We start from the raw sequence: 17,103 nt of genomic DNA on the forward strand, positions 1-17,103 counted from the left end.
AGTTATTCCATATTATAAAATGTGCCACACCATTCAATATTTGCCCCCTGTATCTTTCTAAGGCACTGGAAACACAGCAACAGAACCCCACACCTCCCTGTTCTTTTGGTGTGTGACTTATTCTGTTTGTCTGGTTTTTCTTCATTCCTTTCTGGCTTGTTTCATGTCTCCAGTTTTCACCATTTGCTGCACACAATGGATACAATGGTTGTGCTCAGCCAGGAGAGAGGGCATAAGGACTGCACCGAGGCGCCAGCTGTGACCTGAGCCCAGGAGATGTCGTATTTCAGCCTTGTGACATGTCTCACCCTCTCATGACCTGGTGCCTGTGCTGTATAAGCTCCGTCTTAAAATGGAAGAATTGCCATTTGTCAGTTAGAAGATGGAGGGGGAGGGTCAGGAAGATTTCTTTTAAAGCTAGGATATTGTTGTAAGAAAATGTCTACCACAATATCTACTTCTAGGTGGAATCAAGAAAGAGAAAACTGGTAGGGCAGAAAATACATTTAAAAAGTGCTTTATTTTATGCATTGCTTTGTAGCCTCACAACTTATCAATTCCCTTGTGATGTAATTTTCAAATACATAAAATGCTATATGTAATCCAGAACATCCTAAAAGTGCTAAACAGCCTAAACTTTTTGAGTTCATACTCAAAGCACTCACCTAATGAGAGAATTGTGTTTTGGATGGTTATAGGTACACAGCACATAAAAACTTACAAAGTGCAGATGTGCTAATGGAGTGAAATTGCAGAAACCTGGTATCAGGAGCCAGTAGTGCCCTCGTTAAGGTTGCTATAGTTGCCTAATTGGTTGTGACAGCTTCCATGATGAAGTGGAGAGAGTGAGTGTCCTCGAGCCTGTTTCACTTTCTTCTGGACTTCCAAATAGTTGTAACAAGGTGGGTAGTTTAAAGAGGATGAAAGCCCCCATTAATAGGTTTATCACTTTTTAAGGGCAGATTCTGGATTATCATGGCTTCTACTACCTATGTGGCCTGATATCCCACTCTTCTCCTTAATCATCTGGTGTCTGATTGTTGAACTCAAGAAATACTTTTCCTGGATACCTCTCCCCACAATAGGCTTTCTGCAGATTTTTAGTCAAACTAAATCCAACCAGTGAGCGCTTTACCTCTTAGGCTTGGTCCAGATGGACAGGATAGGACGCCCTCGTCACATGTGAGGGGTGGCGCTTCCAGTACAGATGGGCGCCGCCATTGTTACATGCTGGATGCATAGCATTTGCATGTTGCAGCACCATTATGACATCGCAAAAACCCGCTTTTTGCTGTGGCTTCCCCATGGACCAAAACTAGGCACCAGGAGACTATCTTTTTGGGATGGTCTGTCCCACGCTTTGGTTATTTCTCCCTCCCTGCTCTGCCTCCTTCCCCCAAATAACCTTCCAATTTTTTAATTCTTCACGTTTGGTTCAATCTTTTTTGCTTGAATTTTTAAACTTTTAAAGAGTATGTGGCAAGGTGTCATACCCTGCTTCAAGGACATGGACTCTGAAGCAGTGGACCTGCTGCTGAACCAGTCCAGGAGGTTCCAGAGTTACATTTTTTAGAGATAGACCAGAGTGCAGTACCAGCTCTGGCAAAGAATATTATTACGATATAGAAGACAATTTACCCCTACCTACCTTGGCTAAATGGAGACAACAATGAGAGGGCTTGATGCGGTCTCAGAGGATTTATAGGATGCAGCAATTAACTGACCAAATGCTGCATTGAGTTGCTGATCTATAAATTTCCAACCCTGCCCTTCAGGAATTGTTGGAGATTACCTGATCTACCTAGCTGTCTGTTGCATTCCTGAACTCTGTGCTTGATCTAGATTGTGTTTGTTGACTCTAGATGCTGTGTACCTGACTTGGACATTGCTGAACTCTGTTTGAGACTTAAGGCTTGTAATTATAAAGTAAAGTAAGTGTAGAATTGTGAACTACTCTGTGACTGGGCTTGCTCATTAGCTGCTGGCTATCAACTGTGTAGCTATCAGCCTTTGACTGGTTGCTTAGACTGTGTTTGGGACACAAGCAGAAATGCACCAGGGAAAGTTTTTCCTGGTTTGCAGTTGTACCTGCTGAATTCCTATTTGCTGTGAGATCATTAAAAGCATAGATGCACTGGCTGCCTTATACATATGCTTCCCTGTTTCCAATGTTCACAGCACTGCAAAAGGGAGAGAAAATTGTGCATCCATGTTCCTCAGGAACTGGTATGGGTAGCTTCTCATTACAAATATGAGGTAAATGGATCTGCTTTTTTCTTCTTGTGTTCCTTCAAGTCATTTCTGATTTATGGTGACCCTATGGTGGGGTTTTCTTAGCAACATTTATTCAAAAGACTTCATTTGAAGCTTTGTTGTAATGAGGCAGAATACTAGTCTACCATTTAAAGATCTCTTAAGTGAAGACACCACAGAGTGAAGCTGGGAACGTAGCCATTCAAAGCAGTTGTTCTGACACTGAATTATAATGCTCCCATATATTGTAGATGAAGGCCTAAATTCCATGTCACACTAGGGAGCAACTACTGGGACGTTGGAGTAGAACAGACTGCCCCGAAGGGGTGGTTTGAAGCTGCCTCTGAGAGAGACAGGTTGGGGCTGTGGCAACTGCATGCCACAGCTCCAATCTGGCTTTTTGTCAGTCCTAAAAGAAGTGGCAAAATGCTGCTCCTTTTTGAGCTGGCAAAAAGCTGGTTGTTCCCTCCCTGCTGTGACTTTATGGCTCTCCTGTGGCATGTGGCCGGAGTGCCATCAAACTGCACCACGTTTGGGCAGCCCGGGTGGCTTCTGGGCAACGTTGGGGCATGTGTCATGCATACACCACGTCCCCAAAGTACCGGGGGTTTCTAGACAGTTTGTTTTGGCTCTTTCTTAACCTCTTCCAGATCTTTTGGCAGAAGCAGTTTGGTCAGTGGATCAACTCTGTTAGATCCTGGTCAAACAATCAAAGACTTTTTTATGCTGAGAAGAACAGACAGTCACACAGCTTGATGCATGTTTCTGTTAAAGTTGCAGTTATGGCTAATCCAAAATGCAATGAATTTTTCCATTATGTATATTTATTAGGAGAGCTAGTGGGATCTAGGAAAACTAGTCTCGAATCTCCACTCTACCATGGAAACCCACTGGGTGGCCTTGAGCAAATGGCAAAAACTCTTCCAGCCCCAAAAGGAGGCAATGTCCATTCCCCTCTCAACTAACCTTGCCAGGAAAATGACATGATAGGTTTTCCTTAACATCATTACAAGTTGGAAACTACTGTACTTGAAGGTACTGCAAAAATAATAATAATAAAAAAATAATTTATTAAATCACACTAAAGGTTTCTTATAGCTTGATATTCTCTCCACTATCCCCTGAAACAGGTAAAATTATAGGCCTTACATTATTAGTTGTTAATTTATGGGATTGTTTTGAAAATTGTTAACACAAACTGAACTGAGCTTGTTTGTAGAAAAGATGTACTATTTACTTCAAGGTCTTTAAAATATAAAATATGATTCCTCTCCAAGACCAATAGCTTTCAAATATTTTTCCATATCTTCATTAAATGTCACTGAGCCACATATCAGTACAAAAGGTTGTTTTCTACATGTTTTCATCATACTCTTAATCAAGTTTTCATTTATTCGACCAATGTGTGTCTTCTCTCGAAAGCTCCATGGCAGATTTTCAAGTGAATGTTCCTGAAGAGGCAAAAAACATAAGATGCTTGCAAACTTATGTCAGAAAATACAGTCAACACTAAATCTATTAAAGGAGATTTGGAAAGGTCAAAATCCACTAGTGCACTGAGAAGATTTCATCTATAAATTCACTGAGAGTGATCTATGCATATTATTTCATTGTTCAACTGATGGACTGAATGTAAGACTTGTCTCTTAAATTATGGGATGGAAGCTTTAATGAGCAATAGTCTTGTTGTTCTTCATGAACTGCTGCATAAAAGTACAACAAACCCTCCGTATCAATGGATTCTGCATCCATGGATTCAACCAAACATAGTTTGAAAATATTCACGTGCACATAAAATTCCAAAAAGCAATCTTTGATTTTGCTGTTTTATATGTATACTATTGTATATAATGAGATTTGAGTAGCCATGGATTTTGGTATCCACATGGATGGGTGGGTCCTGGAACCAAATCCCAGCAGATACCAAGGACCCACTGTATACTCCTGCAGCTCAAACCTGGCTAAAACTAGTCACAAGGCCCATCACTTTTAATTTCTTTTAAATCAAGTGTAGAGACATTAAACATAAAATTTTATTCTTCCTGGCTAATAATTTCCAATCCCAATCTTGTGACTGCAAAAAATGTAAAAACTATAGATCATGCTTACATGTCATTACAAGGCAACATATTGTTTGTTGAGATCCATTTCATAATGTGTGAAGCCATTTCTGCCAACCCCCCATGATTTGTTAACCACAAACCACAACATGAATCCATGGGTGGGGGTTGGCCTGCAAACTCTGGCTTGTTAGGTTTGACATGATGCCTCAACCTGTAACCATGACTTGTTTCCACTTTGTTTCTCTATCTGCCCACCTTGGAACAGGAGGTGACAAAAGAACCAGAAAATAAATAAACTGGAAATAGGAAAGACAGGATGGTGTCTATGATTACCTGCCATGCATTTTGTGTCTTATAACAAATTAGAATTCAGCAACAAATCATAGTTTAGTATGATGTGTGTGTGCATTCATATTATAGATAAATTCAGAATTATAGAGGGGTTTAATTTTTAAAGAGGGACTCTGCTTCACCTGGTGATGCCAAAACTGAGCCCGGATTTTTCTGCATGTGAACCAGTTGTAATCCCCATAGTAGAATGCTCATGTACAGAATGTCTTCTACACTATCATACAAGTATAGGAAGAAGTACAACCAGCATTTCTTATTAGAATATTACCTGGCTTAGTACATAAAATGTCCTTATATTCCAAAATTGAGACTGTTCCTGAAGAAGAGACTTCAAATAAATATTTTCAAAAGTCCTGAAGCAGCCCACTAGAGTCACAAATGTTTCATCATCTTCATTGTCTGTGATATACTTAATGATAGGAAGCATTGGTGCCAGTCCAGTACCAGAAGCAAGCATAAAAAGTTCGCCATACTAAAAGGAATGCAGAACATGAAAAATCTGTTTTAATAACTGGAAATGAATGAATTTATGATGCCAATTTGTCATTTTTTTTACCTTAAAGTCCAAATAATAATAATAATAATAATAATAAGATGATGATGATGATGTCAAAGTCTGAATATTTTCCAAACATCTTTTAAACTTTTCATCTTGGATAAATAATACATAGCTGAGGCAATTTTTATTTAATGTGTCATTGTTGCATTTTACCTCTGCAATTTCCATCTACTTTTTCGTGAGATAAAAAGTGAACTAAGAGGACTGCAACCTTTAAGTTGTACTCAGGCACATTCATTCTGTGAAAATGTTTAATCAACTAAGAAGATGCACCAGATTAATTAATGGCATGGTACATTTTTATATATTCATATACTATTTTGATAAAAATACATAAAAAACCACAAATAGTAAGGACCATCTTTAAAAGGAATTCTCTCTCACATGAAATACAGTGGGCCCTTCCTATATGTGGGGGATCCATTCGCACCACCCCGCCCCGTGTAGGAAAAACTGCCTATGCTGGTATCCTATGGATTCCTATGGTGGCGCGTTCCCGTGCTGGGACTTGCCGTCCATGTGAGCTCAAGTCCGCATATGGCAAGCCTGCATATGGCACAGGCAGGCTGTATTCTCTCATACTTCCCAGTGATGATTTTTTGTAAAGTTGGATTTTTTAAATATAAATCAAATTTTTATTTTTTTAAAAAGATAAATAATAAATTTCCTTTAAAAAAACAACAACTAGCTAATGTTAAATAATCTGAACCTAAATGTATTAGCCCTACAGTTAATCTCTAAGAGGAACCAACGCTTTCTCCGAATACAATAGCTGATGTATAGATTACACTAAATTATAATTTTGTTATGGTGAGAACAAGTATGGATTTCCCTGTGTTCCTTTCCTACCACATGTAGCATAGCCTTGACGAGATTGGAAACTATTGCTTCCAAATTTGGAATGAGAACCTGTTTACTGTCTAAACTGACAAACCCTGACAAAGTCTGCTTCCTCACCCAAATTCAACCTCATCTTCTCCACAGTCTCAAGAAAATCACTCACAAACTTACAAAAACTATTTCTCTGTCATTCATTAACTATATGGCAAAACTGGAGGTATGTTTTGGCTCCTGATCCCTCCCGTCTGAGGCCTTTCTTACTTCATCCAAGTTTTTATATGCTAGATGCATTTAGTCAGTTCAAAGAATGGAGAGATCAAGGACTATACCGTGCTAAAGTTCTATTTATGGGTGGAAAACCTAAAACTAAGGACTATCCTTCTGTTCAACTTCAACATATTAGTACTACATGGTTTCAAATTGACCAAGTTTACTCTTTTGCTGCCTGCATGTCAGCAAAAGGAGAATTTCCGCGAACACTAAATCCCGACAATTCATTATATGCTGAATTTGACAGCTGGGTTGAATATTACTGACTGAAACTTGTTCCATATTTGGTCCTCTTACTCCTTTCAGTCAGATCAGCCAACACAAAAGAGAGAATACTTTAAAACAATCCACAGATGGTATTTAACTCCCAGTTATCAAAAATAGCTTTAAAATATCTCATCATCATGCTGGTACATACTAGCTCCTTGCTCCAAATGTGGATAAAATGTCTTAAAATTAGAAAGTTTTTGGATGGTCATAAACATGATTTCACTTATTACCAAACAAACCATCAATTTCTGTCCTGCACTTTTGTTACTCCATTTGTATACCAAAGAAAACAATGCTCTGAAGCACAGAAACCTCATTGCCTTCCTTCTGGCTGCTGCAAGAACTGAAATAGCTGCTTTCTGGAAGACCGGAGATTTAAACCTGGAGGAAAAAAGGTGGACTGGAGTTTGGAATACATGGTTACATGAAAAAACTTTTCTACATCACCAATTCTTGTAATGGACAAATGTATGGGCAAATGTGAGGTAAAGGTAGCATAATAAGAGTTGACCAATCTTCATAAAAGGAGTGTGATTTCTTTTGTTTTTTCATTTTCTAAACTAAAATGAAGAAACTATTCTCTTCACCTTTTGTTGCCTATTATATGTCTTACCTTATTGGCTGTGTAAGGAAAACCTCCAAAAGGTCCCCTCCAAAAAACCACATCCCCTTCTTTCCAGGATTTAACATATTTTGACATCAGCCCAGCCTCATAGCACTGGTAAAAAAGCACCAAGTAAATAAATATAAACATTTTAGGAGAGAAACTCAAGGTTAAAAGCCAATTCATGTTACTTCTGCTAGACCATTAAAAAAATCAGTTGGAAAAACATACATATAAGGAATAGCACACAAATATTTAGATATGATTCTTTAGCTACTGATGTTTAATGTTTGGGCATATTACCTCACTCAAAAATAATTCATGACTGCAACTGCACTGAAGAAATAATGCAGTTTGATGCCTCTTTAACTGCTATGGCTTAGTGCTATGGAATTCTGGGAATTACAGTTTTGTGAGACATTTAGCCTTCTCTGTCAGAAAGCTCTGGTGCCACAGCAATCTACAGTTCGCAGAATTCAGTAGCACTGAGCCAAAGCAGAGTGGTGTCAAACTAGATTATTTCTGTGATGTGGATGCAGTCCATGTTTTGTATCATGGCTGCGCTCACTAAACCACATTTTTAAATGTGCTCTGACTACAAGTAATGTTGCAACCAGGAATTTTACCGAGCACATGTACCAAACAGCACCCATGGCATGAAATCATTCATATATTGTGGACCTCTAGGCATTTAAAACAAGCAAAGGAGTGATCTGAGCAGTGAAATTCAAATGAACACTGCCCTTTTGGTAATTTGTTTCAGATCTGGTAAATCTCACCTTTTTCATCTATGATTACGTAATACAATATGTCACACAATAAAAGCTCTCAAACTTTCTCAATAAAAATGACTGTTAAAAACATTTGTATGAACTAGGAATCAAGTGAGATATCCACAGTTAAGGTTGTCAACATGACACTGTCTTCCTCCTATTTCTTTGGCAATGACATACAAAAATTAGCTATTTCCAGAAGAAAGTTCCAAGTCTGTCACAAACGTGTCTGTCATAGCAAAGCAAAGAGTCTTGCAGTCTGAAGCCTGACAAATGTATTTATTGCCTATGCTTTTATGCTCTAGGATCTATTTATCAGATGCCTCTTGTTTATAACACAGAAACTAATAATACTTTTTATCACTTCACTCAATCCATAAAATACTTTTGTTGCTAAATTTTTGTATGTTAAGTTGCTGCTAAAACAGAGGGACAGAGTCAGCTAAAAATAATGGCAACTCTACACACAGTGAAGACAAGGCAGATAGCTATATTAAATTAAAGGCATGGAGAGTCAGTGACACATTTCCCATGCATTAAAATATTGCTTGCAGGAGAGATATTATATTTAGGAATGAACAGGTTTCTTCTTCGTTCTAATGGAGAAATGACCAAACTGGTTTACAATGAATTCTTGTAAACAGAAGAGGAGAAACTCCTGGAGAGAAAACCTCTATGCCAGGTTTTATGCCAAAAAACACCATAACATTATAGAATCACTCAAAGGGAGGGTTAAGCGCAGAAAATCGCCACTCACTCGCACTTAACTGTAGTATCAGAAATGCAGTGCCGTAATCATGGGACACAGGGGCGTCTGAACAGCACTTGGATTGTATAGTAATAATAATAATATAGTACTTCCAAAAATTGCCTGAATAGTGAGAAATACACTACAATCTACAGAGCAAGTTATACAAATGGGTGCTTTATGATGGGTGTTCCATCTCTTTTGTTACAGCCAGAGAATAACTATGGTTCCCTTTGGGATGAAAGGTTCTATATAAAGGGAAGGTGTTATTACAATCATTACTACTATTATTGAAATGCAAAACTTGTGTGTAATAAGCAAGCATATATGAAATTTCACAGTCAACCTATAAAGGCAACATATTAATGCAGCTCAAATGTAGCATTTCCCCCCTCCAATTGCCACAATAATGCTGAAATGATCCACCCACAAGTGTCTCATAAAAGCTATACACATCTCAAAAGGAGTATAATTCATCACACAATCAATGATAAAACCTTGAAAAGCACATACTCCTGGGGGGTGAGCAGGGGGCAAAATGAGGGTTCTGTGTGACCTGTCTGGAAGGAAGACATAGTGTTTGAGGGTTCAGAGTGAGAGTGAAATCTGTCTTCCCCTAGAAGGTGTCAAAAAAAAAGAAAGAAAGATATACTTGATTTTGATATTCCTAGGCTTGAAATTATTTAAATAAGTCATCCTTACATTGAGATTAAATTAGTCAACATTCCTTCTGAACAGGATGAGTCAGAGGCTGCAACCAATAGATCACTTAGTCTCACATAGAAATCACTGACTGCCTTGTCAGCTGATTGATACTAATCCTAAAAACAGTGTTTTTCCACATGGAACTCCTTGCACTGCAGTCACCACAGCTATCCCCTACAGTGCGGGTTCATCTGGTTTCTCTGCCTTCAGATACAGGAACAATGTAAGAGGTAACTTATAGGCATACAAGTTTCTGCCAGGACAGATGGGTCTATGTTGCTCAGAAAGACTGTACAGTGATGCACAGTTTGGATTTCAGTAATACCACTCACTTACAAACTACAAATAGAAAGCAGCACTAGTAAGCACGTTGAGGTAGTGAACAAGTGGAGAGTACAGGAAAGACCTCACCAGGTATAGAAAACCGCTCACAAACATGAGATGCTGCAGTCCTACATATTTCAAGTGCTATCTTAAGGATGCTCAGCTTATTTTACAACTAAATTGAGTTGTGGTATTTGTGCTTTTATCTAGAATTAATGGCACCTGCTCTGGACATGCAGCAAAATGTAAAAACTTCTTTCAGGTTGCAGAAGGGATGCCACATTTTAAAATGCCCCCCATGTAACTAACTCGATACAGCAAATTATACATCAGGGAGAAGGGTTTCACATATTTTAACATTTAACAGCCCCCCCCCCCCCCAACAATTTGCAGAAAGGTTTTGTTTTAACATCAGAGAATATTTTGGTTTCCTCTGAAACAACCCTGTTACCTTGCTGCAACTGTAGACCTAGTCTTGGTTCAAGGAAAGCAGGGAGCAACAGAATCTCACATATTGATTAGGTGTAACAAGCCAAATCTTTGACGGCAGGCCTCTAGTTATTAAAGTACAAAGTAAAGCACTCAGCTGCTGTAGAAGATGATACAGTTCCTATGTCAAGCTGTTCATCTATAGAACAAAGGCAGCTATTTACCTTTATTAAAACTTCAAAGTACCCTTCAGCATTCACAGGAGAAATTGGAGTATAGGCTCTCTGAACCTCCAAGCCATTTATTAGTCCTCTAAGGAAGGGAAGAAAAAAGAGAGTGTGTGAGAGAAAAAGAAGATAGAGGGAGGGAATCCTGATTTGAATCCCTGACAATTCTTATCAGCAGAGTACTGCTCTCTCAGCAAAGGTTGCTGTGTGAAAAGCACTGCAGGTATCCTTCCTCCTTCCTCATGGGCTGTCCTTTGCCAAATAATACAATAGATTATTCCCTCCCATTATGCAATCACAGAGATCCAAGGGACTGAAATAACCTCAGCTTTTTCTCTCTCACATTGCCATGCCACTCTTCCTTAAGAATATTTCCTTTTTCTGTGATCAGATAAACCACACAGCCAGCCTAGGTACTTGTGCGGTATAGCTATGCTGCTCACAAAGAAAAGAAACAGAGAACTATAAAGAGGGGGGTTATAAAAGATTTGGGCCAGAAAAAGGCTTTCATTTGATCTCTTTACAGTTGTTTTAAAAAGCTAATTAATATGTTAAAATAATATCAATAAATGGTACCTCATATCTGAAATTTGAGAGTGCCCCCAAATGCAGGTAGATTTAATATCAACCTAGGACTAGTGCATGGCTGAGAAGATCCGGAAATATGCATGTTTCTAGCTTACTTCTGATATCTACTGCCATTTACTGGTTGCATCTCTATATCATTTTTCCAAAAATGCAGGTTTGAAACAGGTTTGAAAAACTGTACTTGGCCTACCATGTCAATAATAATAATAATAATAATAATAATAATAATAATAATAATAATAATTTATTTATTTATTTATTTATTTGTATCCCGCCTCTCCCTTTTGAGGATTGAGGTGGGTAACAGCAAAATCAAATACAATACAAAAAATATGGTGATTTAATCTAATGAACTGCTTCTGTCATAATGTTGGTGACTTGCCACAGCAATCTTAAAAAGTCAAAAATGACTTGAGAAGAATTAATCACCTTTTCCCCACAAACAGTCAACAGCAAATTAACAACTGACAACTTTTCAGTTCAATATGGTTCTTTGCATTAACTAAAATAAAGCTCCAGGTAGTTCTGGAGTTTAGCTATATTGTTCAGTGACTGACAGTATTTCAACTTACCTCACAGAGGTAATGAGAAGGTAAAATCTGAGCTCATGATAATAAGGAGAAAAACAAAAGTAATAAATATGTAAATTATTAGAGAGGTGGTTCTGCACTGTAATATGTTTAACTGCCTGAGGATAAAAGAAAGTTAACATATTGTCCTTGTGAGTTAGTGCACAGCGATCATCCTAACATACGTTTATTTTTCACTCTTTTTCTTTCTCTAAATTGGTTTTCTTACCCCAGTTAATTCTACCTCCAACACAACTGAAACTGAAGGAAAGACCAACTACAGGGTAGCATATACCATAAAATTAACAAACCTAATAAGCTCAATGAGCTCACAAGTCCTTTCAACAAAATCACTTTGGAAGCACAGAAATTATGATTTACTTGGCATGAACTCTTTGTAGAACAACAAGAAAAATGCAAATTAAATTGTGTACCATGGCCTGTTTAACTAGAAATGTAGCACACTACCTTAGCACAACATGTTGTCCTAAACTCAAGCCCAGCCTGCTATATCCAGGCAATTCAAATGTATACTGGTAGGTGTCCTCTGTCAGCTGTTCCACAGAGCTAATGACAAAAGCTGTAAATGTTTCTGGAGTGAGTTCTGAATTGGTACTCTGCAAGAGCAACAATAAATAATTACTATTTCAAACAAAACAAGGCCCCCTCTCTTTAAAAGAAACATCAAAATGTGTATGTTTACAACGCTAGTGAAACATGGTACTGCAAATTTAAAAAAGGTTTGAACATCATATTTCTACAAATCATAATTCAATAAATTATTTTTTGTGAAATCATCATTTAAATCCTTGGACTTTTTCAGATTTGTATAATTCTGAACTTGACAATGCTTTTGCTGATAATGATTTTGGAAAATGAGAAACCAAAAACACATCAACATCCAAGTAGTAGAAGCACTCTGCAACAATCCAAATTATATGGCAAGATGTCGCAGAAGATGAAACAGGAAGCAATTTTCTGCCTAATTCTAATTTTTCTCCTTGTTTTTCCTTTTTACAACAAATTCACATTTTTTACTTTTATATTCTGTCATTTCTTTTCAATAGAACTTCCATGTCTTAAATAGTTCTATTAATAGCAAACAAACAAACAAACTATATGGGTAAAACCTCTCATAGTATGATGAACCAATGACAGGAAAAGTTTTTTTTTCTGGCTTCTTTGAAGCCTTTAAGAGCCTCCTTCCTCCAGGTTCCTTACCTCCTCCTGGTTCAGTTTCTCACAATCCAGATTGGAATGTGTCTCTGTCTCAGCCACCACATAGCAAGACAGGGGTCAGAATCATATGGCCCTCCAGAGGTTGTTGGGCTGCAACTCCCAGCAGCCCTAGCCATCAGAAGCAATGGTGAGGAATACTAGGAGTCTCAGTTCAACAATATCTACAAGGACACAACATTTTGATGTCTGCATTAATTGGTGGCTGATGGAAATGATTCCCATGCTTAAGCCAGCAGAACCAGTGTGAGGAATACTAGATGTCCCAGTTCAACAATACCTACAAGGACACAAAATGTTGATGCCTACATTAATTGGTGGCTAATGGAAATCGATGGAAATGGATACCATGCTTCTCTCATTTCAGACAAAATATACTGTATGCTGATTTTGTTATCTTCCTTGCCTCTCACTTATTCCCCCCCCCCAAGCTCTTAGCAGAATCTTATACATGTTTCTGCAAATATAAGATCCACAATATGCAATGAGGTTTAAGCCACAGTAAATGTATGCAGAACTGCAGCTTCTGTCCCCAGTATCCCATCTCAGATATTCCTTCATTAAGCAACATTATACAGTGGGCCCTTGGTATCACTGGAGTTTGGTTCCAGGAGCCCCTGTGGATACCTACACCTATGGATGCTCAAATCTCATTAAATGCAATGGCACAGTAAAACGGTGTCCCTTATATATAATAGAAAAATCAAGGTTTGCTTTTGGAAATTTGTATATATATTTTAAATATTTTGAAGCTGTGGGTTGTTTTAACGAAATTTTCTAGACCTATACATGAGTACATACAGTTACCATATTGAATGGGAAAGGAGTCTGACAGACACAATGCTAGAATTACAAATATTCAACAGGTAAGAAATCTGATGTATCTGTTTTCAAAAAGGCTTACTTTTTAAATGTATCCTTACAAGAGACTGGCATGATAGAAACTACTCCAGATCATTAATTTTAAGATGCAATATGAGAACTTATTAAGTAAAGGCATAACCTGACAAAAAGAGCATGTTGGAAGTAATACCAAACTAACTCTCTGAAAATTGCTGTTACTTTCAGTAACATAAACTGAACTTCCTCTTATGTATTACCCTGTGTATTCTTACTACAGAAATGTTGTGTTTTATTTCATTTTGCCCAATGGCTATCAAAAGAGATTATCAACAAATACATTAGAGGTTGCAATTCTAAGCAAACATACTCAGAAGTAGGTTTGAGATGAATGGGATTTACAGTGAACCCTTCATATCTGTTGAGATTTGGTTCCAGGAAACCAAATCCAAAACCAAAATCTAAGGATGCTCAAGTCCTGTTATATACAATGGCATAGTAAAACAATGTCCCTTTATATAAAATGGCAAAATTAAGGTTTTGCTTTTTGGAATTTTTGTGTGTGAAATATTTTTGAGCCATGGATGGTGCCATTGCTTGGTGCAGAATCCACAGATGTGGTGGGCTGACTGTATTTCCAAGCTTTCTTTTTTAAAAAACTGAACTGCTCAAGTTGAAATTTTATTATTCAAATATTTTAAATATTTCTACTTGCTGCTTCTTCCTGGTCAGGAGGCTTCTATCTTTTCTGGCTTTAGCTTCTTTCCACTGCTCCAGTTCTTTCTGATATATGTCGTAGATGCAGGGTTTACAGCCACTGCCACAGCATTGAGATGGCAATGGTTCAATGGGTTTGAGAGATAACCAGATATCTTCACTGTCGTCCATCATCTATAAAATGAAAATCAATGTCAGTTGTTTAAAATTACTGTGTGGAGATGTCTCTCCTTGCTGTATCAAAACATGGATTTGAATTCTATAGAAGTGCAGCCCTTCATTGGAAACAAGTTCCACCAACACCAATGAAACATATTTCTGGGTGACAGCCAAACATAGGCTGTAAGAACTTCTCTAGAGATTTCTAGGTCCTCCAGGGCAATTCTATGGTCAAGATCTGCCAGAAATTGCACTGGAGGGCCTACAAATGCCTAGATAAGTGTTCTCTCTAGGAATCTCTAGGTCCTCCAGTGTGATATTTGAAAAGAGAATCATGCTGGAAGACCAAGAGATTCCTAGAGAGAACATGTTCATCAAATCCGTGAATAATCAGCAAAAGTCAAAACTGCAAATGTGGAAGGTGAACTGTAATATGCAGGGCACAACTACTTCATTAAGTGAGAGTTATCTCTACTAACAAAATGAATTTGAACAGGAATAAATGGAAGGTACTATGTTTGGGCAAGAAAAAATTAGATGCACAAAAATAAGATGGTTCACAACTGGCTTGACATGTCAAAATGCAATTCTGTGCTGCATCAACAGGACTATAGTGTCCAGGTCAAGGGAAGTAATAGTACAATTCTATTGCTAATTGTGTATTCCATGGCAAGGGGTTGGACTGGATGGCCCACATGGTTTCTTCCAACTCTATGGCGGGTTACACACCGCCATTTAGTACGTATTCTATACGTACTAGGGTTAGGAAGGGGCGGTGCTTCCGCACCCCCCTAACCCTAGTACGTATAGAATACGTACAAGATGGCGGCGCCCTGTTCATACGGGCGCCGCCATCTTTACGTATCGGACGCATAGCGTCCAGATGTGTTGCGGCGCCTATGACGTCGCAAATGTGCCAGCGGCACCTCGCGACGTCACAGAGGTGCCGCAAGAAGGAGCTCCATGTTGGAGCTCCTTTTTTGCTCCACGCGGGAGCCGCGTGGTGTGACTGCTACGGCTCCTGCATGGAGCAAGCGGTGGCGGTCTGTAGCCCGCCTATGATTCTTTGACTTGAGGCCAGGGTGCAAATTGCTGCTCAGCCATGGAAACTCACTGGGTGACCTTGGGAGAGGCACATTCTCTCAGCCTCAGTGGAAGGTAAAGGCAAACCCACTCTGAGGAAATCTTGTGGAGAAAAACCCATGATAGGGTTGCTGCTAGTCAGAAATGACTGGAAGGCGCACAACAACAATTCTGCTTTGGTCAGATCTAATTTGAAGTATTATGTGAAGGGGTTATTCACACTTTGAAAATAATCCAGGATGAATCCAGATTGAATCTCTGTTGTTCACACGCAACCTGAATGCATCTGATTATGTTTTTTTGGGGGGGAGGGGTGCTACCCCCCACTTAATCTGAGATAATCGATATCAGGGTGTAAAACATTGAATATCTTGAACATGTTCCAAATGAATTCACATTGTCAACTCCATCTTTAGTTGAGTGCTGGCACATTTGAGCAACTGAATTTGCAGCGATGAGCATCGATTGTGGTTGCATAGTATGAATAACAAACCCGGAATGCATGAGTGAGATGATTTGCATAATTGCGCTAAAAATGATGTCTGATTGAGCCCCAAGATGATAAAGGGTCTGGAAGTTAAGCCCTATGAAGAATGGCTGGTGGAGCATGGTATATTTAACTTGGAGAACTAAAGACAGAAGTGATATGAGGTATCTTTATCTTATTCACAGGGCAGTTATGGGGAAGATGGAGCCAATTTGTTTACTGCTGCGTAAGTGAGTAAGAATTAAGCCAATGATTTGAAATGTCCCCTCCACCCCCCAAAAAGGAGATTCTGAGTAAATATTAGGAAGAATCTTCTAATGGTAGAAACTTTTTTCAGGGTGGAATAAACTGCTTTTGAGGGGAATTTTCTTAAGAGCTTTTTAAACAGAGGCTGAATGGCAATCTTCTTTGTAAGGCTTTGGCTGGGGTTTCCTGATACTAACAAGTTGCTGGACCCTTGTTGTGGTTCCTTCAAACTCTACATTTCTATGATTCTGTCACATGTTGGATGGACTTGATAAAAGTATTGTCCAGCTCTTGGTATGTTGGCTCTACACACTAAAAATAAGTGACCTGAAGATACAAAATCACTTTTAAATAGATATTATTTAGTTGCTTTTATGCTATCAATCTAGAATTATGTTATTTGATATTACTATCTGTTGGGGAAGGGGGTTCTGGGTAAATCTGAGGAATAATAATAATAATTTCCTTATTACTGTTTCTTTATTTTTAACTAATAAAACCTGGAGCAATTCTTGATTTTTTAAAACCTTCCCAGGTATTCAAATATTTATTAATCTGTGAGTTCTGATATGGAGAGATTTTAGAACCCTTTCTAAAATTTATACCTAAAGTTGTGTGTTTCTTGATGTATCGATAATGTCATTTGGTGTGATATAATATATGTGTATGTGTATAGGTAGACCTATAAAAGGATTAACAGGAATACAATATATCTAGTTATATATAATTTTCATTGGTGTATCAAAATGTAAAATACTTGAT

The 17,103-nt window shown here is 38.2% G+C and overlaps 1 protein-coding gene across 4 annotated transcripts in view; it reads right to left on the reverse strand.

The window, feature by feature from the left end:
- The window catches only part of CYB5RL (cytochrome b5 reductase like), an 18,809-nt gene continuing 1,706 nt past the window's right edge, over positions 1-17,103 (reverse strand). For all 4 annotated transcript variants that reach the window (XM_089515206.1, XM_089515209.1, XM_089515210.1 and 1 more), the window contains 6 exons: positions 14,361-14,540; positions 12,042-12,190; positions 10,414-10,501; positions 7,220-7,324; positions 4,936-5,139; positions 1-3,704 (listed from right to left, as the gene is read on the reverse strand). In XM_089515206.1, coding sequence (XP_089371332.1) covers positions 3,501-3,704; positions 4,936-5,139; positions 7,220-7,324; positions 10,414-10,501; positions 12,042-12,190; positions 14,361-14,540 — 930 coding nt within the window. In that variant the 3' untranslated portion in view covers positions 1-3,500. The remainder of the gene's footprint in view (positions 3,705-4,935; positions 5,140-7,219; positions 7,325-10,413; positions 10,502-12,041; positions 12,191-14,360; positions 14,541-17,103) is intronic.

The sequence above is a fragment of the Sceloporus occidentalis genome, unplaced genomic scaffold, assembly GCF_023333645.1.
Source record: "Sceloporus occidentalis isolate IW3139 unplaced genomic scaffold, rSceOcc1.0.p SCAF_3, whole genome shotgun sequence".
Classification (NCBI taxonomy): domain Eukaryota; kingdom Metazoa; phylum Chordata; class Lepidosauria; order Squamata; family Phrynosomatidae; genus Sceloporus; species Sceloporus occidentalis.